This window comes from Macaca fascicularis, chromosome 10 (assembly GCF_037993035.2).
Source record: "Macaca fascicularis isolate 582-1 chromosome 10, T2T-MFA8v1.1".
Classification (NCBI taxonomy): Eukaryota; Metazoa; Chordata; class Mammalia; order Primates; family Cercopithecidae; genus Macaca; species Macaca fascicularis.
Window position 1 is genome coordinate 102,042,152 of NC_088384.1, and position 23,379 is coordinate 102,065,530.

The 23,379-nt window shown below is 51.8% G+C and overlaps 1 protein-coding gene across 1 annotated transcript; it reads left to right on the forward strand.

Moving 5' to 3' along the window:
* Positions 1–15,295: 15,295 nt before the first annotated feature.
* Positions 15,296–23,130, forward strand: MMP9 (matrix metallopeptidase 9). The gene is made up of 13 exons (XM_005569214.5): positions 15,296–15,452; positions 16,296–16,528; positions 16,907–17,055; positions 17,345–17,473; positions 17,564–17,737; positions 17,995–18,168; positions 18,560–18,736; positions 18,850–19,005; positions 19,654–19,933; positions 20,056–20,195; positions 20,518–20,668; positions 20,765–20,868; positions 22,821–23,130. Exons 1-13 carry the CDS (start codon positions 15,315–15,317, stop codon positions 22,937–22,939), a joined length of 2,124 nt encoding a protein of 707 aa, XP_005569271.3. The 5' UTR covers positions 15,296–15,314; the 3' UTR covers positions 22,940–23,130.
* Positions 23,131–23,379: the final 249 nt, after the last annotated feature.

Below are 23,379 nucleotides of genomic sequence, written 5' to 3' on the forward strand. Positions count from 1 at the left end.
TTTCCTGGAATAAATGACATTTCAGCTGAAATATAAAAGATGAATAAGATTTAGCCAGGCAAAGGGGGAGGGCAGAGAGGGGAAGCGTGAGAAGGGTTTAAGGCAGTGGGGAGGGATAGTGCAAAGGCTCAGAAGCCAGAGCTCTTGATGTGTTTCAAGAACCGAAGCTCAGGATGGAGCGTGGATCCTGGAGCGTGGGTGGGTGGGTGCCCTTGGCATGTACACCAGTTATTCACTGCGTCTCTTTGTGATCTGTCTTCCTTCCTAGTGTGTGAGCTCCTGCAGGACAAAGCTCACATCTCCTTTAATTCCCTGCGCCCAGCACCCAGCTCAGCACTCAGCAGGGATTCAATAAATGTTTGCTGAATAGAAATGAGAAATTTGAGAACCCATCAGGGAGCCATCCTGGGCAACCTTTTCATTTGCTTAACCTGTGAATTTGGAATTCTTGTTAGCCTTGGGCTATTCTTAATAGCCAAGTTTATTTGTTTGTTCAGAATTGTCATCTGCTGTGCGTCCCAGACTCCCGTGAATGAGGTGGTTCTGTCCGGGCAAAGTCAAGTTTCTGGCCCAACAAGGTGAAACCTGATCCTTTGAGTCCCTCTCTGGATGCCATTGGTATCTGTAAACTTTCTTTCTTTCTTTCTTTTTTTGAGACAGAGTCTCACTCTGTCACCTAGGTTGGAGTGCAATGGCACGATCTTGGCTCACTGCAACTTCCACCTCCCGGGTACAAGTGATTCTCCTGCCTCAGCCTCCAGAGTAGTTGGGATTACAGGCACACACTACCATGCCCGGCTAATTTTTGTATTTTTAGTAGAGACGGGGGTTTCACCATGTTGGCCAGGCTGGTCTCGAACTCCTGACCCCAGGTGATCGACCCGCCTCAGCCTCCCAAAGTTCTGGGATTACAGGCATGAGCCACTGCACCCAGCAATTTTTTTTTTTTTTTTTGAGATGAAGTCTTGCTCTGTTGCCCAGGCTAGAGAGCAGTAGCGCGATCTAGGCTCACTGCAACCTCTGCCTCCTGGGTTCAAGTGATTCTCCTGCCTCAGCCTTCCCAGTAGCTGGTATTACAGGCGCCCGCCACCACGCCCATCTAATGTGTGTGTGTGTGTGTGTGTGTGTGTGTGTGTGTGTGTGTGTGTGTGTGTGTGTGTGTGTGCATGTCTTTTTAGTAGAGATAGAGTTTTACCATATTGGCCAGGCTGGTCTCAACCTCAGGTGGTCAGCCTGTCTTGGCCTCCCAAAGTTCTAGGATTACAGGCATGAGCCACCGCACCTGGCCAAACTTTCTCTTTCTTTTGAGACAAGGTCTTGCTCTGTCACCCAGGCTGGAGCACATCAGTGTGATCACGGTTCACTGCAGCCTCGACCTCCCAGGCTCAAGTTATCCTCCGACCTCAGCCTCCTGAGTAGCCCACAGGTGCATGCCACCACACCTGGCTAACTTTTTTTATTGTTGTGAAGAAAGGAGGAGGGAGAGGGGAGTCTCATTATCTTGCCCAGGCTGGTCTCAAACTCCTGGACTCAAGCAAGCCTCCCACCTTGGCCTCCCAAAGTGCTGGGATTACAGGCATGAGCAATGATGCCCAGTCATCTGTAAACTTTCAAACTTCGCCTTGTATCAGGTCACCTGGGGATCTCATGCAGGTGAGGCAGATTCTGATTCAGTATGTCTGTGGTCTGGCCCGAGATTCTGCATTTCTTTTTTTTTTTTTTTTTTTTTTTTTTTGAGACGGAGTCTCACTCTGTCGCCCGGGCTGGAGTACAGTGGCCGGATCTCAGCTCACTGCAAGCTCCGCCTCCCGGGTTTACGTCATTCTCCTGCCTCAGCCTCCCGAGTAGCTGGGACTATAGGCGCCCGCCACCTCGCCCGGCTAGTTTTTTGTATTTTTTTAGTAGAGACGGGGTTTCACTGTGTTAGCCAGGATGGTCTCGATCTCCTGGCCTCGTGATCCGCCCGTCTCGGCCTCCCAAAGTGCTGGGATTACAGGCTTGAGCCACCGCGCCCGGCCGAGATTCTGCATTTCTGACTAGCTCCCAGGTGATGCCAATGCTGCCGGTCCATGAATTACACTTTGAGTAGCAAGCCATTAGACAACATTCCCATCTTTCCCGACCCTCACTGCAGTGATGACTTTAAAAGCAGGTGAAGTCAGGCTCAGCAGGGCCTTGGATGCCAGGCTAAGGAATTCAGTGTTTATTCTGGAGGGACTAGGGAGCTGGGTGCTGGGTGCTAGAGGGGCTGAGCTATTGGAAAAACAGGAGGGAGGTGGCAAGGCTGAAGCTCAGGCAGAGGCAGTGGGAATGCAGAGGATGGTGGTGTCCTGGGCTGAACTGTGTTCCCCCCAAAAAATTCAGTGTTGAAACTTTAACCCCTAGTACTTCAGAAGGTGACTGTTACTTGCAGATAGGGTATTTAAAGAGGTAATTAAGTTAAAATGAGGTCATGGGAATGGGCCTTAATCCAATATGACTGGTGTCCTTAAGAAGAGGAAATTAGGACACAGATATGCACAGAGGGGAGAACATGCGAAGACAAGGAAAGTAGATGGCCATCTACAGACCAAGGAAGGGGGGCTCAGAAGAAACCAGCCCCGCCAGCACCTTGATCTAGGACTTCTGCCTCCAGAACTATGAGAAAATATATTTCTGTTGTTTAAGCCACCCGTCTGTGGGACTTTGTTATGGCAATCCAAGCAAGCAAATAAATACAGAGGGGCTGGATTAAAGAGGACTATCCAGGTTGTCAGTTACTTGAATGTCACTGTCGGGGGCTACTGGATTCTATACAGGTAATTTGGAAATTGGGAAGGCCTGGGAAGAGGAGCCATGAATAGGAAGCTGGAGGAGGGGTTCAGCGGGAGGAGCAGGGCTGGGGAGGACTGGATTTGGACCAGGTTACATTGGAGGTGCCACTGGGACCTTGGCAGGTGCTATCCAGGAGGCTGAGGCTGGGCGTGATGGCTTTCGCGTATAATCCAGCACTTTGGGAGCCCAAGGCGGGTGGATCACCTAAGGTTGGGAGGTTGGGACCAGCCTGGCTAACATGGTGAAACCTCGTCTCTACTAAAAATTCAAAAATTAGCTGGGTGTGGTGGCACATGCTTGTAGTTCCAGCTACTTGGGAGGCTGAGGCAGGAGAATTGCTTGAACCTGGGAGGCGAAGCAGAGGGAGACTCTGAGAAAGAAAGAAAGAAGGAAGGAAGGAAGGAAAGAAAGAAAGAAAGAAAAGAAAGCAAATTGGAGGAGGAGCCCCGAGGGAGGAGCAGGGCTGGGGAGGACTGGATTTGGACCAGGTTACACTGGAGGTGCCACTGGGACCTCGGCAGGTGCTATCCAGGGGACTTTAGGAAATGAGGCCAGTGGTGCTTTCTGTTAAAGCCAGGCACTCAGGTGGTGAGGAGAAGGAAGAGAACAGTCCTGTATTAGTGGGGGCCCTGGGTTTTAAATAAGCAAAACCGGCTCAGGCTAACTTAAGTAAAAAGGAATGTACTGAAGAGATTTCTGGAGGCTCACAGCAGCGATGTGAAGGCTCAAGGCCAAGCTTGGAAGGTGAGCTGGAGTCAAGGGAGACTGGTCTGCAGTGGGCATGATCAGGAACGCGTAGCAGGGCCAGCCTGGGAGGACCCTCAGGACTGCTGGGCTCTGCTCATACATCAATCCAGCAGTCTCCTAAGATTCAGAGATCCGGGGCAAGCATCCTATGGCCCACGCCCAGTCACATGTCTGCATCCTTGATGCCCAGGGGAGGTTTCCAGTGGGAGGATGCCTCTCCGTCCCTGGGAGACTAAAGATGGCTGCACACTCTGTGATACTCCTTCCGTGGAGAATTGGGCTCTATCTTCCTCTCCTGGCCTGTGATTGCTTTGGCCAATAGAATACAGTGGATGTGACACTATGCCAGCTTCAGGCCCAGACTTTAAGGGAACTGGCAGCTTCTGCCTTGACCTCTAGGAGCCCTGAGTTACTCCGTAAGAAGACTGACTGGAGAGACCACATGGAGATTACATGGGGAAGGGAGAAGGGCCCACTACAGCCCAGCCTTCCGGCTAGCTCTTCCAAGACCCCAGTGTTTTATATATTTTTTTTCTTTTTTCTTTTAGAGATGGGAGTCTTGCTATGTTGCCCAGGCTGGTCTCAAACTCCTGGGCTCAAGAGATCCTCCCACCTCGCCCTCCCAAAGTGCTGGGATTACAGGCATGAGTTACCGCACCAGCTGACCCCCATGTTTTAAAATGTGCCAGGGATTTTGTTTTTATTCAGGTATGGCAAGGCCAACAGATCAGGAGATGATTGTTATTGGAAGACAGTTGGTTACCCACAGTTCTCAAGAGAAGGGGGCATGCCATGTCACACAGGGTCACATGGGGAAGCACCAGGGTCAGTCAGGAGGCAGAAGGAGGAAGGGGGAAGTGTGGGCCAGAGCCTTCGTTGTGGTTTTAGGGGGAAGGAATAGGCAAGGCAGGGTAGACCAGCTGGATGGATTTAGGACTGGTTAGTTTGAACAATTCCCTTGGGTTCTGGGCTATAGGGGTGGTCCCTAGTTGTCTAGTACCTGAGCAGGATGATCTAGGATGGGGGATAGCATCCTGAACTGCAGGAGCTGATAAAAGGAGGTAGGAGGTGGATGGGGGTTATGAACTCAAGATTGGTTGGTTTGCACATTAAGAGGTGCCCCCAGGCAAGATTGCCATCTCTAGGAATTAGCTGTCCCTAGGAGGGGCAGTCCCTCTTCAGGTGCATAAGGCTCCTGGATGTCAAAGCATCATAAAATACAGAAAAGGAAAAACATGATTAATAGGCCAGGCATGGTGGCTCACACCTGCAATCCCAGCACTTTGGGAGGCTAAGGCAGGAGGATCACTTGAGCCCAGGAGTTTGACACAAATCTGAGCAACATAGTGAGACCCCATCTCTACCAAAAACAAACAAAAAATTTGCTGGGTATGGTGTCGCACGCCTGTAGTAGCAGCTACTCAGGAGGCTGGGGCAGGAGGATCACTTAAGCCCAGGAGTTAGGGGCTACCATGAGCTATGTTTGTGCCACTGCACTACAGCCTGGGCAACAAAGTGAGACTCTGACTCAAAAAATAAAAAACAAAATCATGATGAATCCATCCAGGAATGGGAGTAAAACACCTTGGACTTTCCAGTCCACACTGAGCCACCAGCTGACTCCCCCAGCTGAGGCCTCAGGCATCATAGAGCAGAAGGAGCAGCCCTGCTGTGTTCTGTCCAAATTTCTGACCTACAGAATAGTGAGATACAGTCACAATAAATTGTTGTTTCAGAGTTTTTAAATTTCGAGGCCGTTTGTCATACAGGTGTAGATTTCTGGAACCCCTCCACCCCCCAAGACTCACTCATTAGCAGATTTCTTCCCAATCTCAGAAGTGACTTGGGAAAGATAATTCCCTGATTGGTTGAAGACATGACTCCTACGACCATATAATGAGCTTAATTTTAACTCCCATTACAAAGATGAAGAAACTGAGGTTCAGGGAGGGAAAGTCATTTACCCAAGGTCACACAGTACAAATCCAGGTCTCCCAGATTCCAGCATCCAGCCCCTTCCACTGCACCAGCTGTCACCTAGTTGGCCTCTTCATGAAGCCCATGGTTGGAGCTGAGAGAGCCTTACGGTCGGTCTCCAAACCAGGCCTCGCATGAATCTCACCCGCCCCCTTTCCATGTGCTCCCCGTGTTTTCCTATTGGAGAAATCCCGAATTGCCTCTCATCAGGAGCTGGGCTGGAACTGCTACTTCCAGACCCTGGGAAGCTTCGAGTGCTTCCCTTCCGCTGGCTTTCCTTGCATCCACGCAGAGACTGTGCCATCTTCCCTGCATCCCAGTGTCCCCGGCTTCAGGTGTATCAAAGTCCCAGCGCTGTGTGAAGTTCAGGTTCGAACACATCTCAGCAGGCTTTGTGAATACATTAGTTTTTGTTTTCCCCTAACATGCCACAGGGATGGGGGAAATGGGAGGGGGCACTGGAATTTAATATGCAAATGTATGCAAATCACATCTAAATGAGGGTGTCCCAGGATTAATGGAAAGAACAGGCAATCAGAGCAGGCCCAGCCCAGCCTGCAGCCCTGGGGCTCTGCGGCAGCACAGTCGGAAATGACTCTCCCGGGAGGGTGTCTTGGGCTCTTTTTCAGAGCGTGTTCTTTGAAGCAATGTCTCCGCAGCACAGGGGAAGGAAGAGCTGCGGAAATTGGTTCTGGATACTTCCTGACAAAGTGTGCTCAATTGCTTCAACTATGTTGGGGGTGGGTGGGAGAGAGGGGGTAGAATCTCTGAACCTCTCAGTGAACACAGCCAGCAGCGGCTGTCCCTGTCAGTGATTTCTAAACCAAAGGAGCTTGCTAACATCTACTTCCAGATCATACTGATTACTAAATCAGAATCTCTTGAGAATCTTTGTTTTTTAAAAGTCCCCGGCCTTAGGAAATACTGACACAAACCAGGGGTTCTTAATCTGGAGACTCTTACAGGTTCGGAGGCCCCATATAGCAATGTTATTAACCCTTCCTGCATATTAGAATCACTGAGGCTTAAAAAAAATCCCCAATGCTCAGGCTGCACCCTAGACCAATTAAGTCAGAATCTATACGAGGGGAGGTGAAAGTCAGGCATCAGTATTCAAAAGAAAATCCCAACTGATTCCAATGTGCAGTCAAATTTGAGAAGCATTGCTGAACAGGATTCCCATGAGACACTTGTTATTATCTGTGCTTGCTTTGGGGCTATCGTTAGCTGCGGACCCGCCACCCGGTGCCACCTTCAGGAGACCCTCCTTCTAGGACGGGGACCATAGTCAGGATTGGTGTTCAGCCGGTATGCACTGGTATGGCAGCATTAGTTGTAAAAATACTGAAATATGGCTGGGTGCAGTGGCTCATGCCTACAATCCCAGTACTTTGGGAAGCTGAGGCAGGTGGATCCCTTGAGCCCATGATTTTGAGACCAGCCCGGGCAACATGGCAAACCCACTTCTATAAAAATTGCAAAAACTAGCCATGTGTGGTGGAGCCTGCCTGTGGTCCCAGCTACTTGGGAGGCAGAGGTGGGAGGATCACTTGAGCCTGGCGGGCACAGGTTGCAGTGAGCCGTGACTGTGCCGCTGCACTCCAGCTTGGGCAACAGAGTGAGACCCTGTCTCAAAAATAAAATAAAATACTGACATATTTCCCCATCCACTTGTAACTGGGGTTGCTTTGAACATTCTTTTTTTTTTTTTTTTTTTTTGAGACGGAGTCTGGCTCTGTCATCCAGGCGGGAGTGCAGTGGCCGGATCTCAGCTCACTGCAAGCTCCGCCTCCCGGGTTTACGCCATTCTCCTGCCTCAGCCTCCCAAGTAGCTGGGACTACAGGAGCCCGCCACCTCACCTGGCTAGTTTTTTGTATTTTTTTAGTAGAGACGGGGTTTCACCATGTTAGCCAGGATGGTCTCGATCTCCTGACCTCATGATTCGCCCGTCTCGGCCTCCCAAAGTGCTGGGATTACAGGCTTGACCCACCGCGCCCGGCCTGCTTTGAACATTCTAAGTTCAAAGCATCACCCTCCCCATCTCCCCAGACCCTGGACCTAATCAATTCTGACTAGTTAGGGCTCCTGAGGAGGTTGTTAAATATTTGAACATCACCCCCTGCTATAATATTGTAGTGAGAAGCACCCGCTTTATATAGTCAGAAAGGCCTAGATTCCCACTAGATTTTGGTATGAGCTGTGTGGCTTTTGGACAAGTGGCTTCATCTCTCTGAACCTCAGTTTCCTCATCTGGAAATGGGGTCAAATGCCCTCCCTATCAGCGTAGGGATGAAGCTGCACTAAAGCAGAGGTTGCAAACTCAGCATGCATCAGAATTACTTGGCTGGGCCGGGCGCAGTAGCTCATGCCTGTAGTTCCAGCACTTTGGGAGGCCGAGGCCAGTGGATCACCTGAAGTCAGGAGTTCGAGACCAGCCTGGCCAACATAGTGAGCTCCCCCTCCCTGTCTCTACTAAAAATACAAAAATTAGCAGGGCATGGCCACACGCACCTGTAGTCCCAGTTGCTCAAAAGGCTGAAGCAGGAGAATTGCCTGAACCTGGGAGGTGGAGGTTGCAGTGAGCCGAGATCATGCCACTGCCTTCCAGCCTGGGTGACAGAACAAGACTGTCTCAAAGAAAAAAAAAAGGCCAGGTGTGGTGGCTTATGCCTGTAATCCCAGCACTTTGGGAGGCCGAGGTGGGCAGATCAAGAGGTCAGGAGTTCAAGACCAGCCTGGCCAATGTAGTGAAACCCCGTCTCTACTAAAAAATACAAAAATTAGCCGGGCATGGTGGTGGGCCCCTGTAGTCCCAGCTACTCAAGAGGCTGAGGCAGAAGAATTGCTTGAACCTAGGAGGCGGAGGTTGCAGTGAGCGGAGATCGTGCCACTGCACTCCAGCCTGGGCGACAGAGCAAGACTCCCTGTCAAAAACAAACAAACAAACAAACAAAAACTTTGGCTTGTTAGGTCAAAGATTTCTGGGCCCCACCCCGGAGTTCTGATTCAATCGTTCTGGGATGGGGAGGATTTGTGTGTCTAAGTTCTCAGGTGCTGCAGAGGCTTCTGGTCCTGGGACCATAGTTTGAGAACCATTGAACTGGAAGATGTATGAGAAAGTGGGCTGTGCCAAGAGTAGAGGCTCAACCCAGGCTTGGAAAAGTGTCAAAATATGTGCCAGTTTCCTGTGTGCCACATGGACTTCTCCCCGCTGAGCCATTCCCCAGGGTTCTCTCCATCCATTTGCCCAGTAGGGACTGAGCCCCTGCTGAATGTTTAACCTTGAATTTATCGAAGATTAAGTCCTCTTCCCACCACTTCCCCATTGTGAGCAGGACCAGATTTACACCTTTAGTGGCTGTGATTACTGAAAATATGGTGCCCCTCCCATCTGTTGTCCAAAGTAAAACAACACCAAACCCTGAAATGACTTTATGAAAAGAACAATAGAGAACTGATTTTTTTCCCCCCAAGCTGGCTACTTTGAGGATTTTTTCCAAATATCAAAAACAATATTTTATTTAATTAATTAATTTATTTTTTGAGACAGAGTCTCTGGAGTCTCTGTCTGTCCCCCAGGATGGAGAGCAGTAGCGTGATCTCAGCTCACCACAACCTCTGCCTCCTGGGTTCAAGTGATTCTCCTGCCTCAGCCTCCCGAGTAGCTAGTATTACAGGAGTGCACCACCATGCCCAGATTATTTTTGTGTTTTTGGTAGAGACGGGGTTTCACCACGTTGGCCAGGCTGGTCTTCAACTCCTGATCATAGGTGATCCACCTCCCTCTGCCTCCTAAAGTGCTGGGATTACAGGTGTGAGCCACCGCACCCAGCCAAAATCAATATTTTAAATGTGTATTTTGGCCGGGCACGGTGGCTCAAGCCTGTAATCCTAGCACTTTGGGAGGCCGAGACGGGCGGATCACGAGGTCAGGAGATCGAGACCATCCTGGCTAAAACGGTGAAACCCCGTCTCTACTAAAAAATACAAAAAACTAGCCGGGTGAGGCGGCGGGCGCCTGTAGTCCCAGCTACTCGGGAGGCTGAGGCAGGAGAATGGCCTGAACCCAGGAGGCGGAGCTTGCAGTGAGCTGAGATCCGGCCACTGCACTCCAGCCTGGGCAACAGAGCAAGACTCCGTCTCAAAAAAAAAAAAATGTGTATTTTGGGACTGCACCTGCTTTGCTGGGACCCCAAGCATATTCTTATCTGCTAGCGGGCAACCCAATGTCAAAGGAACTGGTCCTAGGCCCACTCTCTTTCACCTTCATTTTCATATCTCTCCCTCCACAGCACCATCCCTTCTTGTAGACAAGAACCTCTCACCTTAAATAAAACTCCACTTGAGGCTAGGCACCGTGGCTCACACACGTAGTCTTAGCACTTTGGGAGGCTGAGGCGGGTGGACTGCTTGAGGCCAGGAGTTCGAGACCAGCCTGGGTAACATGGTGAAACCCTGTCTCTACAAAAAAACAAAAATTAGCTGAGATTGATGGAGCACACCTGTAGTCTCAGATACTCGGAAGGCTGAGGTGGGAGGATGGCTTGAACCCGGAGGCGGAAGCTGCAGTGAGCCTAGATCACATCACTGCATTCCAGCCTGGGTGACAGAGTGAAACCCTGTCTCAAAAAACAAAAACAAACAAACAAACAAAAACAAAACAAAACAAAAACCAAAAAAACCCTCCACTTGACTGTTCTCTGCCCTGCCAGCTACCTTACTCTTATTTTCCTTTTTTATCTCCCATTTTCTTTTTCCTACAGATTCCAGCCAAATACCTCACATCTGTTCCTTCTGTTGCTTCCTAAACATAACTCCTCCAGCCTGGCTTCTGGGCAACCATCCCCCGCTGCCCCTAGACTGCTGCCCCCATGGACTTCCTTTTTGCTAGAGCCAGTGACCTAATCTTAGCACGCGATTTGGAGTCAGAAGGCCTAGGCAGCTCTGTCACTCACCAGCTGTGTGACCGTGAGAAACTTAAAGCACTTCTCTGAGCCATGGGTATGAATGTTAATTTGTAAAGCTGAGATGAGAGCACTAGAGTAATGGAATCATAATAGCTAAACTTTGTGTGTGTGTGTGTGTGTATGTGTGTACCTGCTAAGAGCCAGGCACTGTGCTGAGAATTTGCAATGTATAATCACATTTAATCCCCACTACAACACCTCCAAATGAGGTCTGCTTCTTTCCCCACTTTACAAATGAGAAAATGGAGGCATAGAGAGGTAAAGTGATTTGCCTAAAGTCCAACAGCCCATAAATGATAGGTACTGGAATATGAACCCAGGAGGTCTGATTACAAAATTTATGCCCCATGACTTCCTTACTGACGGTGCTCAGTACAGATAAGTGGGAGGTGTGACTTAGTGTTAATAGGGACTCTTAAGAGTCTGTGTGGGAATTGCCATTACCCTGAAGCTAGGGATGGGAGGTGTGTTTGTGGGTGGGGGGTGGGGTACTTGAGTGATGCTCTTCCCTGAGGCAATGTTTTGCAGGATACGCACTTTTCTACTTCATCTCAGACTTCAGTGTCTCCTCCACATCCTGCCAGAGTCTCTCTGGCCTGGCTGCCCCTCCCCTCTCTGGCAGGTTTGGGAGAAAGAGGCTTGGAGTTCCCCCATCCTAGATAGCAGGACAGATTCCTCATCTCGTGAGGCTGACCCTGGTCTGAGGGCCTGTTATTAATAGTGGCCTGCAGGGCTGTGTCATCCAGCTAGTGACTCAGGGCTCCAGGGTCAGCATCCTCCCCATCCTGATGAGGCCACCTCAGTGAGGGGCTTAGAGTCCAAGCTATGATTCTACTTGAGGGTATATCCTGTTCTCTGCCTGCACTCCCAGGGTCTTGGCTAAACTCTGTTGTGGTATTAAAAAGAAAGGCTGGGGGAAGTGGGGAAGGGGATGTGGTAACCAGAACCACTTCCTGCCATTGCAGTGTTGAAAGCCAAGCTTTGTCCAAGTTCCCCTTGATGGGGGTTGGGGAGCTAGGAGGTAAAGGAGGAAGTTGATGGGAGTGCGGGGGCGGTTAAGAAAAGGAGGATTCTTATTTGGATTGACTCCAGGAATCAAGATCTGGATTTCCTGGCTGCTCTCTCCCTGCTCCCATTTGGTAAAAAACAGCGGCTGTCCTGGAGGTGGTCCTAATTAGCATAGCATTGAACACTTATTACCATGTGCTAGGCAATTTATATTTGCTAACTCTTTGAGCCTTACAACCACCCCATGAAGGAAGCACTATTATTACTCCAATTTTACAGATGGGGAAACTGAGGCACTGAAATGGTTGTGTCAATTGCCCTTTTCACACAGCAAGTCAGTGGTAGAGCTGAGATTTGAACTTAGGCAGCCTGGCTCCAGAGTGCAGGCTCTTGCTCTGTGACCACTCTGAGCCTCAGTTTCCTCATTGCATGATGAGGGTAATTGGAATACATAAATACACTTTCCCTTCGTGATGCCTGACTCTCTGGTAAATTAATTATTCATCCAATTTCTCCCCATGCTGAACTCTCAGATCCATGAACAATGAGACAAATGCTATCTTGGTCACTACTTGTATTCCCAATTCTTAGCGCAGTAATTGGCCCAGAAAAACTCAACAAGAATGTGTTGAGTAAATGCTCTTTAAAAGGTTTGAAGATCATCAACAATGGTTTGAGCATCTGATAAAAGTTTTAGACCCTTTACATAGAAAAATCAACGTTTACCAGTAGCTGGGGGTGAGTCTGCCCCTCCCACCCAACCAGGGTACATTTGGCAATGTTTGGTAACATTTCTGGTTGTCACAACTGGAAGGGGGAGGTGCTACTGGCATCCAGTGGGTAGAGGTCAGGGATGCTGCTAAACATCCTACAATGCACACGACAGCCCCAAGTGTCAATAGTTCAAAGTTTGAGATGTGTGACATACATACATAGATATGTATTCGTATGTCATATTTGGTACCATTGATGGAAAGTTGGGGGTAGTTAATGGATTTTCCTAAAAGCCCGTGTCTGCCACCCAGATGAAGATCCTCCAGATTGGAGGATCTCTTCCTCTAAAATCATGTTGCTCTATGACCTCACATTCCCGAGTCTAGAATCTAGTTCCTCCTGGGTCCCCTGACCTAGCCTCTGATTCCCTAAATGCCTGGGCCTCCTCTCTTACCTTCAGTGGGTAGCAAGGGATCAGAGGAGAAGGATCCAGGTTTTATGTGCTGCCCCCATCACCACATTCACCTATCCACTTCTATACCTGGGTCATCACAATTCCCTGTAAATGGTAATAAAGATGAAAAGCTTCAGAACGAGGCAGTTCTGGGCTTGAACCCTAGTTCTGTGGATTAACTTGCTCTGTGATCACAGGCAAATTCCTTAACTCTCTGAGCCTTAGTTTCCCCCTCTGAAAACAGGAGGGATACTCATTAAACTTACCTTACAGGTGGTGAGAATGAAACAAGAGACTTACAGAGAACTTATTACGGTGCTTGACACAGTAAATCTCAAAAAATGCATTACTGGCCGGGCGTGGTGGCTCACACCTGTAATCCCAGCACTTTGGGAGGCCGAGGTGGGCAGATCACGAGGTCAGGAGATCGAGACCATCCTGGCGAACACGGTGAAACCCCCGTCTCTACTGAAAATACAAAAAAATTAGCTGGGCGAGGTGGCGGGCGCCTGTAGTCCCAGCTGCTCGGGAGGCTGAGGCAGGACAATGGCGTGAGCCCGGGAGGCAGAGGTTGCAGTGAGCTGAGATGGTGCTACTGCACTCCAGCCTGGGCGACAGAGCGAGACTCCGTCTCCAAAAAAAAAAAAAAAACATTATTATTATGGTTCAGAGGTAAAGTGACTTGCCCAAGGTCACATAGCTGGGAAATGGCAGAGCTGGTACTGAAATCCAGGACTTCATGACTGCAAAGCAGATGTTCATTAGTTAGTGAACTTTAGAACTTCAATTTTTCTGTAAAGGAAGTTAATTATCTCCATTTCACAGACTCATTTATTCGATAAACATATAAAGTGTCTGACACATAGTAGGCCCTTTAAATACAGCTTGTTGGGCCAGGCACCATGGCTCATGACTGTAATCCTAGCACTTTGGGAGGTCAAGCGGGTGGATCACTTGAGTCAGAAGTTAGAAACCAGCCTGGTCAATGTAGTGAAACCCCATCTCTACTAAAAATACAAAAAATTTAGCCGGGGGTGGCAGCACGTGCCTATAATACCAGCTACTTGGGAGGCTGAGGCAGGAGAATTGCTTGAACCCAGGAGGCAGAGGTTGCAGTGAGCCGAGATCACACCACTGCACTCCAGCCTGGGTGACAGAGACTCCACCCCCCCAAAATAAAATAAAATAAATAAATACAGCTTGTTGAGTTGTTAGCATGTTTTTCCCAAATAGGGCTTTGAAGAAGGTGAATATAGACCCTGCCTGACACTGGCTGGCTAGGAAGAAAGGAGGGAGGGAGGCTGCTGGTGTGGGAGGCTTGGAAGGGAGGCTTGGCATAAGTGTGATAATTGGGGCTGGAGCTTTGGCTGCATGGAGCAGGGCTGGAGAACTGAAAGGGCTCCTAATTTTCCCCTGTATCCTGCCCCAATTTGCAGTTGAAGAATCCTAAACTGAGAAAGGGGAAGGCATTTACTCCGGGTTACACTGCAGCTTAGAGCCCAATAACCTGGTCTCCTGATTCCGAGTTGGAATCATGGTCTTTTGGCAGGGTCTCGCTCTGTCGCCCAGGCTAGAGTGCAGTGACATAATCATGGTTCACTGTATCCTTGACCTTTTTTCTGGGCTCAAGCAATCCTCTCACCTTGGCCTCCCAAAGTGCTAAGGTTATAGGAATGAGCCACTGCACCTGGCCCTGAATCTTGGTCTTGGCCTTGGTAATTAAAACCAATCACTACCATCCATTGAGGACTTACAACCTACAGTGTACCAAACATTTTATATGTTTGATCTCATTTTATCCTCACATCAATTTAGGGACAAAGAGCGCCCCATCCCCCGCTTTCTTTCTTTCTTTTTTTTTTTTTCACATTTGAGGAAACACATTCAGAGTGGTAGGACATTTGCCGAAGTCCTGAAGGAAAAGAGTAAAACCATGTCTGCTGTTTTCTAGAGGCTGCTACTCTCCCCTTTACTACCCTGAAAATTCAGCCTGCCGAAGACAGGGGGTTGCCCCAGTGGAATTCCCCAGCCCTGCCTGGCAGAGTCCACTCCTTCCGCCCCCAGATGAAGCAGGGAGAGGAAGCTGAGTCAAAGAAGGCTGTCAGGGAGGGAAAAAGAGGACAGAACCTGGAGTGTGGGGAGGGGTTTGGGGAGGAGATCTGACCTGGGAAGGGGTATTGCAAAAGGCCAAGGATGGGCCAGGGGGATCATTAGATTCAGAAAGAAGTCTCAGGGAGTCTTCCATCACTTTCCCTTGACTGACCACTGGAGGCTTTCAGACCAAGGGATGGGGGATCCCTCCAGCTTCATCCCCCTCCCTCCCTTTCATACAGTTCCCACAAGCTCTGCAGTTTGCAAAACCCTACCCCTCCCCTGAGGGCCTGTGGTTTCCTGTGGGTCTGGGGTCTTGCCTGACTTGGCAGTGGAGACTGCGGGCAGGGGAGACAGGAGGAGGTGGTGTAAGCCCTTTCTCATGCTGGGGCTGCCACACACACACACACACACACACACACACACACACACACCCTGTCCCCTGAGTCAGCACTTGCCTGTCAAGGAGGGGTGGGGTCACAGGAGCGCCTCCTTAAAGCCCCCACAACAGCAGCTGCAGTCAGACACTGCTGCCCTCACCATGAGCCTCTGGCAGCCCCTGGTCCTGGCGCTCCTGGTGTTGGGCTGCTGCTGTGCTGCCCCCAGACAGCGCCAGTCCACCCTTGTGCTCTTCCCTGGAGACCTGAAAACCAATCTCACTGACAGGCAGCTGGCAGAGGTGGGCAAACACCTAGTCTAGAGTTGGGGAGGGCTGTCCGGGAGGGTGTTGGGTCTCCCAGAGGACACAGGGCCTCAGAGGAGATGCTTTAGGGGTGTGTTGGTGGTGATGGGCATATCTGAAGAACAGAGGTGTCCAGGGTTAGGCAATTGGGGGGTCTTGTGGAGGCTTTGAGCAGTGATGGCCAGAAATGGGCAATGGGGCTTTCCTAAGTGGGAAATGGGAAATGGTTTGGGGTGGGGGAGGCATTGGAGGGTTCGGGGGTAAGTGTGGGCTGGGAGTGAGCAGGAGCAAACCTTATGCAGCTGTGGGGTAGAAATGGGCTAGAGGCATCCAGGGGTGAGAAGGAGCTGAGGATGTCTAAGGGAGGGGAGATTCCTGGGTGGTCAGAAAGCACTGGTGTCTGGAAAGCATTTAATGTTTTATTAAATGCTAGTCCCTGCTAGGCATGATGGCTCACACTTGTAATCCCAGCACTTTGGGAGGCTGAGGCGGTAGGATGGCTTGAGCTCAGGAGTTTGATCCCAGCCTAGGCAACATAGTAAGATCCTGTCTCTACAAAAAAAAAAAAAAAAAAAAAAAAATTAAAGAAATAGCCAGGTACAGTGGTGTGCACCTGTAGTTCCAGCTATGCAGAAGGCTGAGATGGGAGGATCTCTTGAGCCCAGGAAGTCGAGGCTGCAGTGAGCTCATACCATCTCTCCAAAAAAAAAAAAAAAAAAAAAAAAAAACAAAAAAAAAAACCAAAAAACTCCCTCCATGAGTGTCTGGAGGGAGTCCTGGCTCCAGCTGGACAGAGAAAGGTGTCAGAGATCTGGCATGTGTGTGCCCTTTCATCCACAGGACTACCTGTACCGCTATGGTTACACTCGGGTGGCAGAGATGCATGGAGACTCGAAATCTCTGGGGCCTGCGCTGCTGCTTCTCCAGAAGCAACTGTCCCTGCCCCAGACCGGTGAGCTGGACAGCGCCACGCTGAAGGCCATGCGAACCCCACGGTGCGGGGTCCCAGACCTGGGCAGATTCCAAACCTTTGAGGGCGACCTCAAGTGGCACCACCACAACATCACCTATTGGTGAGCCGCGGCCGCGGGGACGGGGTGGGGGGGCGGTGGGGCGGGGAGGGCAGGTCTGGCTCTCGGGCCAGCGGTGAACACGTCCTGTCTTTTACAGGTCCCTGGGTTTCACTATTTAACGTGTGACCCCGGGTGAGTGTCTCCACCTCTGAGCCTCAGTTTTTCCTTCAGGGAAATGGCTCTTGCAATCCAAGTCCTCCTGCCAGGGCCATTGTGAAGGTCTAAGTAGATAAAAAACAGTCTGGAAGCAATTTATAGATGAGAGCGTGGACGGCAGGGAACATTGTGTATGTTGACGTCTCTGCCATATGGGGCGTCCCTGCTGCCCCGCTCCAGCCTTTCACTTCTGACCTGCTTCCTCTGGCTTTTACTCTACAGGATCCAAAACTACTCGGAAGACTTGCCGCGGGCGGTGATTGAAGACGCCTTTGCCCGCGCCTTCGCGCTGTGGAGCGCGGTGACGCCGCTCACCTTCACTCGCGTGTACAGCCGGGACGCAGACATTGTCATCCAGTTTGGTGTCGCGGGTGAGAACGCGAGGAGGGAAAATCCAGGAGACCTGGGCGGGGTCAGGGAAGGGAGGACCACGGAGAGCGTGGAGGCAGCAGTGGCCTCGGCTTCCTCTTGCCCGCCCGCGCTGGCCTGGCTTATATGGCCCCTCCTGCCAGACAGTGCAAGGGCCAGGGCGCCGGCCTGGGAGAGCTTCGCGCAGGCGGCATTTCAGCCTGCAGTTATTTCGGAGCCCTTGCCTTGGGCAGAGCACAATCTGCGCAACACTACTCGGCTAACCCTCTTCCTCTCCACCTGTTTCTTCAGAGCACGGAGACGGGTATCCCTTCGACGGGAAGGACGGGCTCCTGGCACACGCCTTTCCTCCTGGGCCCGGCATTCAGGGAGACGCCCATTTCGACGATGACGAGTTGTGGTCGCTGGGCAAGGGCGTCGGTGAGATTCTGAGTCATCCTGGCCCCGATTCCCTTGTCCTCTCCCACCCATCACCTGCCGCCCTGACTCCGGTCTCCCCTCCTCCCGCAGTGGTTCCAACTAAGTTTGGAAACGCAGATGGCGCGGCCTGCCACTTCCCCTTCACCTTCGAGGGCCGCTCCTACTCTGCCTGCACCACCGACGGTCGCTCCGACGGCGTGCCCTGGTGCAGTACCACAGCCAACTACGACACTGACCGCCGGTTTGGCTTCTGTCCCAGCGAGAGTGAGTGTGGGGGCGCGCCGAGGGCTGGGGGCGCCCACCACCCTTGATGGTCCTGGGTTCTAATCCCAGCTCTGCCGCTAGTGCTGTGTGGCCTGCAATTCACCCTCCCGCACTCTGGGCCCAATTTTCTCATCTGAGAAATGAGGAGAGGAGGGATGAACTGCAGACCGTCCACGGGTCAAAGAACAGGACACACTTGGGGGTTAAAATGTGCTGTCTCCACCTTCTCCCCCTTTCCCACCTCCCCCTCGCCCTAGGACTCTACACCCAGGACGGCAATGCTGACGGGAAACCCTGCCAGTTTCCATTCATCTTCCAAGGCCAATCCTACTCCGCCTGCACCACGGACGGTCGCTCCGACGGCTACCGCTGGTGCGCCACCACCGCCAACTACGACCAGGACAAGCTCTACGGCTTCTGCCCGACCCGAGGTACCTCCGCCCTGTCTACCAGGTTCAGCCCCGCCCTCTCATCACGCATTGGCCCCCGAAACGCGGCTCTTCCCCTCATCAGTTTGTCTTTCCACTCTCACTGGTCTTCAGGACGGCCGTTACTCCGCCCACCTACACCACAGCCCCCCCCACCCCATCCCTGACTTCCAACGGCCCCGCCCCAGCCACGGAGGTTCGGCCTTATCTGCTCAGCTGGCCGCCTCTTCCACGTACTGGTGTCCCAGGCACCGCCCACGGGTCTAGCCTCTTCTCAGGAGTGCTTTACAGCGCCCCCTAGGCCACTAAGATTGTCTAGCTCCCTGTCGGGTCGGCCCCTGGCTCCTTATTGGACTCATCCACCTGGCTCATCCAAGGCCTTGGGTCTCTCCAGCCGACTCGACCGTGATCGGGGGCAACTCGGCGGGGGAGCTGTGCGTTTTCCCCTTCACCTTCCTGGGTAAGGAGTACTCGACCTGTACCAGCGAGGGCCGCGGAGATGGGCGCCTCTGGTGCGCTACCACCTCGAACTTTGACAGAGACAAGAAGTGGGGCTTCTGCCCGGACCAAGGTAGGCGGGGTCCCGAGGCTCCGGGGCTGGGGTTCCCGGCAGTGGTGGTGGTGAGGTGGCCAGGGCTGGGGGCTTGGCTCGGCGCTCACGTCTCAGGCTCCCTCTCCTTCCAGGATACAGTCTGTTCCTCGTGGCAGCTCACGAATTCGGCCACGCGCTGGGCTTAGATCATACCTCAGTGCCGGAGGCGCTCATGTACCCTATGTACCGATTCACTGAGGAGCCCCCCTTGCATAAGGACGACGTGAATGGCATCCAGTATCTCTATGGTGAGGCCTTGGGGCAGGGATGGGAGGAGGAGGGGAAAGGGCGTGGCTGTGCCACAGTACCAAAGAATTGGGGGTTGGGAGAGGTGGGACCTCAACGTCTGTGTGGAAATAGAGCCTGGGCCCAGTCGCTGCCATGTCAGTGCTTAGAGATGGTGATAAAGAGACTTTAGAGAGAGATAGGCGTGACTTCAAAAGCCAGTCTACGCTGGGCATGGTGGCTCACGCCTCTAATCCCAGCGCTTTGGGAGACCCAGGCGGGAGGATTGCTTGAGCCCAGGAATTCCAGACCAGCCTCAGCAACATAGCCAGACTCCTATCTCTACAAAAAAATTAGCCGAGCGTGAAGGCACATGTCTGTAGTCCTAGCTACTCTGGAGGCTGAGGTGGGAGGATCCCTTGAGCCCAAGAGTTGGAGGCTGTAGTGAACTATGATTCCACCACTGCACTCCATCCTGGGCCATAGAGGATGCCGCTAGGAAAAAAAAAAAAAAAAAAAAAAAAAAAAGTCCTGTGGTTTGGGAAGGCAGGCTAAGTGAGGAAGAGCCTGTGTGCCAGAGGGGCCTCACTGAGAGGCTTAGGGGAGCAGATGTTCTAGGCGTACAGAGGTATGCATGAATAGGGAGTATCTCATTCCGTGTCTCTTTTTAGGTTCTCGCCCTGAACCTGAGCCACGGCCCCCAACCACCACCACACCGCAGCCCACGGCTCCCCCGACGGTCTGCCCCACTGGACCCCCCACTGTCCGCCCCTCAGACCGCCCCACAGCCGGCCCCACAGGTCCCCCCTCAGCTGGCCCCACAGGTCCCCCCACTGCTGGCCCTTCTACGACCACTACTGTGCCTTTGAATCCGGTGGACGATGCCTGCAACGTGAACATCTTCGACGCCATCACGGAGATCGGGAACCAGCTGTATCTGTTCAAGGATGGGTGAGGAGGCAGGGATGTGTGGATGCGGGAGGGGGCTTGGCGGAGGGACTGCCCGTCCCTTCCTGCCCACTGGCCCTGGGTCCAAGGCTCAGAGCCCGTCCTTTCTCTCTTCGCGTTCTCAGGAGGTACTGGCGATTCTCCGAGCGCAGGGGGAGCCGGCTGCAGGGCCCCTTCCTTATCGCCGACACGTGGCCCGCGTTGCCCCGCAAGCTGGACTCGGCCTTTGAGGAGCCGCTCTCCAAGAAGCTTTTCTTCTTCTCTGGTTAGTTACCTTCTACGCCTCCCTGTCAATCCCCATCAGTCAAGGAGGCTCAAGAGACCGTCGATAACCCAGGAAATGTCTTGTGCATTTTAGAAAAATACGCCCCCTGGCGGACTCAGTTTAGCAAACGTAGGGACGGCTGAGTTTCTGCCCTTTCCTCTCCACGCCCTCGCGCCGCTCTACCCAGCGCCTCTGCCCCTGGGGTGCAGGGACTGCGGGCACGCGGGCTAGAAAGGCCTCGCCGGGATCTCCCTCCTAGCGTTCTAGAAGAGTACGGGCTCTCTCTGCGCCTCCAGACCGATGTGACCCTCCTCCCCTGCAGGGCGCCAGGTGTGGGTGTACACAGGCGCGTCGGTGCTGGGCCCGAGGCGTCTAGACAAGCTGGGCCTGGGCGCCGACGTGGCCCAGGTGACCGGGGCCCTCCGGCGTGGCGCGGGGAAGATGCTGCTATTCAGCGGGCGGCGCTTCTGGAGGTGAGCGACGCCGAGGCCGCCCGCAGGGGGAGCCCGGGCGCCGTCCGTCCGCGCACCTGGCGGCTCAGCACCTGTCTCCTCCGCGCCTGCCCGCAGGTTCGACGTGAAGGCGCAGATGGTGGATCCCCGGAGCGCCAGCGAGGTAGACCGGATGTTCCCCGGGGTGCCTTTGGACACGCACGAGGTCTTCCAGTACCAAGGTGAGGGCTGAGGAGGGTCCCTTTGTGAGACACCACGCTAGGTTCTTCTTAGTGATTGGTCAAATTCTGAGCGAGGAAGATAAAGCCCTTGGAAATGGAAGCAAATGCCCCAGCACAGACAAGATCCCAGTAGAGGCAGAGGCCTTCTCCAGGTCATTTAGGAAGTCAGGGATGCAACCAAGACCAGGACCCAGATTTCCTGCCTCCCCGGCTGGAAGTTGTTTCTCCTTCAGTACAGGACACAGGTGGTTTGCATGGAAACTTATTTATTAGACAACAGTGCCGACAATGTGCCAGGCACTGTGCTACAGTGAGAGATGCGACAATTCACAGCTCTGTGACTTTGGGCAAGTCACTACTTCTCTACTCTTTGAGCCTCAGTTTCCCCATCTGTAATATGGGGATGATAGCTGGAATTACACTTGCCTTTCCTTTCTCACCAGTCATCCAAACAGTTGACAAGGCGAACAAGATTTTCTGTCACCAAAATCTTTTTCGAGTCTGTCATTTTTTTTGCCATCTTCTTTATAAACACCCCAGCCCAAACCATACTGGCTGTCCAGTACCTTTAACATATTCCATGAGATTAGGGAGGGGCTAGGAGTGGAGGTCAATGGTCTTGGGAGTGACCCCAGATGAATTCCAAGGTCAAAGAAACTAACAGGATCTGACCTTCCACGCCTCTGTTCTCATCTCTTCCCACTCCTCCTGTTATTTACTCTGCTCCACCCGCACTGGCTGCTCTTTGAGCAGATCAAGGTCATTCCTAGCTTAGAGGCTTTGTGCCAGTTGTTCCTTCTATCTGGAAGGCTTTCCCTCCAGATTGTCACCGGGCCGTCCCCCTGTCTTCTTTCAGGTTTTGGTGCTAAGGCCACTGCTTCAGTGAGGCCTTCTCTGATGCTTATTATCTATTTACTTGTTTTTATTTTCTCCATAGCTTTCTATATTTTCTTTTTTTGAGACGGAGTTTCACTCTGTCGCCTAGGCTGGAGTGTAGTGGCGCGATCTCTGCTCACTGCAAACTCTGCCTCCCTGGTTCAAGCAATTCTCCTGGTCTTGAACTCCTGACCTCATGATCCACCCGCCTCGGCTTCTCAAAGTGCTGGGATTACAGGCGTGAGCCACAGCACCTGGCTGCTTTGTATATTTTCAAAACCAATCTCATTTATTTACGTGTTTGCTTGTTAATTGTCTCTTGCCTCACTAGAGTGTAAGCACCAAGATATATGAGATCATGCCTGCCTTTTTTTTTGCTTACCCCCAGTGTCTTGAACAGAGTGCACAGTAGGTGCTCAACAAATACTTGTTGATGAGTGAACAGATTTGTTCAATGAATGAGTGTTGAATGAATTGTTCTGAGCATTAAGATAGTTGGTCTATTCATTCGTTAGTTCGTTCACAAAACGTGTATGGTGTACCTCCTGTGTGCTAGGCTCTGTGGCAGTGCTTTGGGCACTGAGGTCTGTGCCCTTCAGCATCTCACAGACAGGTGGGGGGGATGGAGGTGATATGTGAAAACCTTAGAAAGTTCTAGAAATGGGCCGGGCGCGGTGGCTCAAGCCTGTAATCCCAGCACTTTGGGAGGCCGAGACGGGCGGATCACGAGGTCAGGAGATCGAGACCATCCTGGATAACATGGTGAAACCCCGTCTCTACTAAAAAATACAAAAAACTAGCCGGGCGAGGTGGCGGGCGCCTGTAGTCCCAGCTACTCGGGAGGCTGAGGCAGGAGAATGGTCTAAACCCGGGAGGCGGAGCTTGCAGTGAGCTGAGATCCGGCCACTGCACCCCAGCTTGGGCGACAGAGCAAGACTCTGTCTCAAAAAAAAAAAAAAAAAAAAAAAAGAAAGTTCTAGAAATGGCAGAAGAGATGGTTGTCAAGATCTTGTTCCTATTTCGGTATATGTGGGAGAATTAGAATCACTTCTCTCATGCCTGCCTGTCTCCTGCAGAGAAAGCCTATTTCTGCCAGGACCGCTTCTACTGGCGCGTGAGTTTCCAGAGTGGGGTGAACCAGGTGGACCAAGTGGGCTACGTGACCTATGACATCCTGCAGTGCCCTGAGGACTAGGGCTCCTGTCCTGCTTTGGCAGTGCCATGTAAATCCCCACTGGGACCAACCCTGGGGAGGGATCCAGTTTGCCGGATACAAACTGGTATTGTGTTCTGGAGGACAGGGAGGAGTGGAGGTGGGCTGGGCCCTCTTCTCACCTTCCTTTTTTGTTGGAGTGTTTCTAATAAACTTGGATTCTCTAACCTTTAGAAGCAGACTTTATTTTTATATATATATATATACACACACACACACGTATATGCACGTATGCATGTATGTATTTAACTGATAGAGTGTAAAAAAAAAAAAGAAAAATGAATAACTGATAGAGTACTTTCTATGTGCCAGAAAGTGTTCTAGGCCGGGCGTGGTGGCTCATGTCTGTAATCCCAGCACTTTGGGAGGCTGAGGCGGGCTGATCACAAGGTCAGGAGATTGAGACCATCCTGGCTAACACA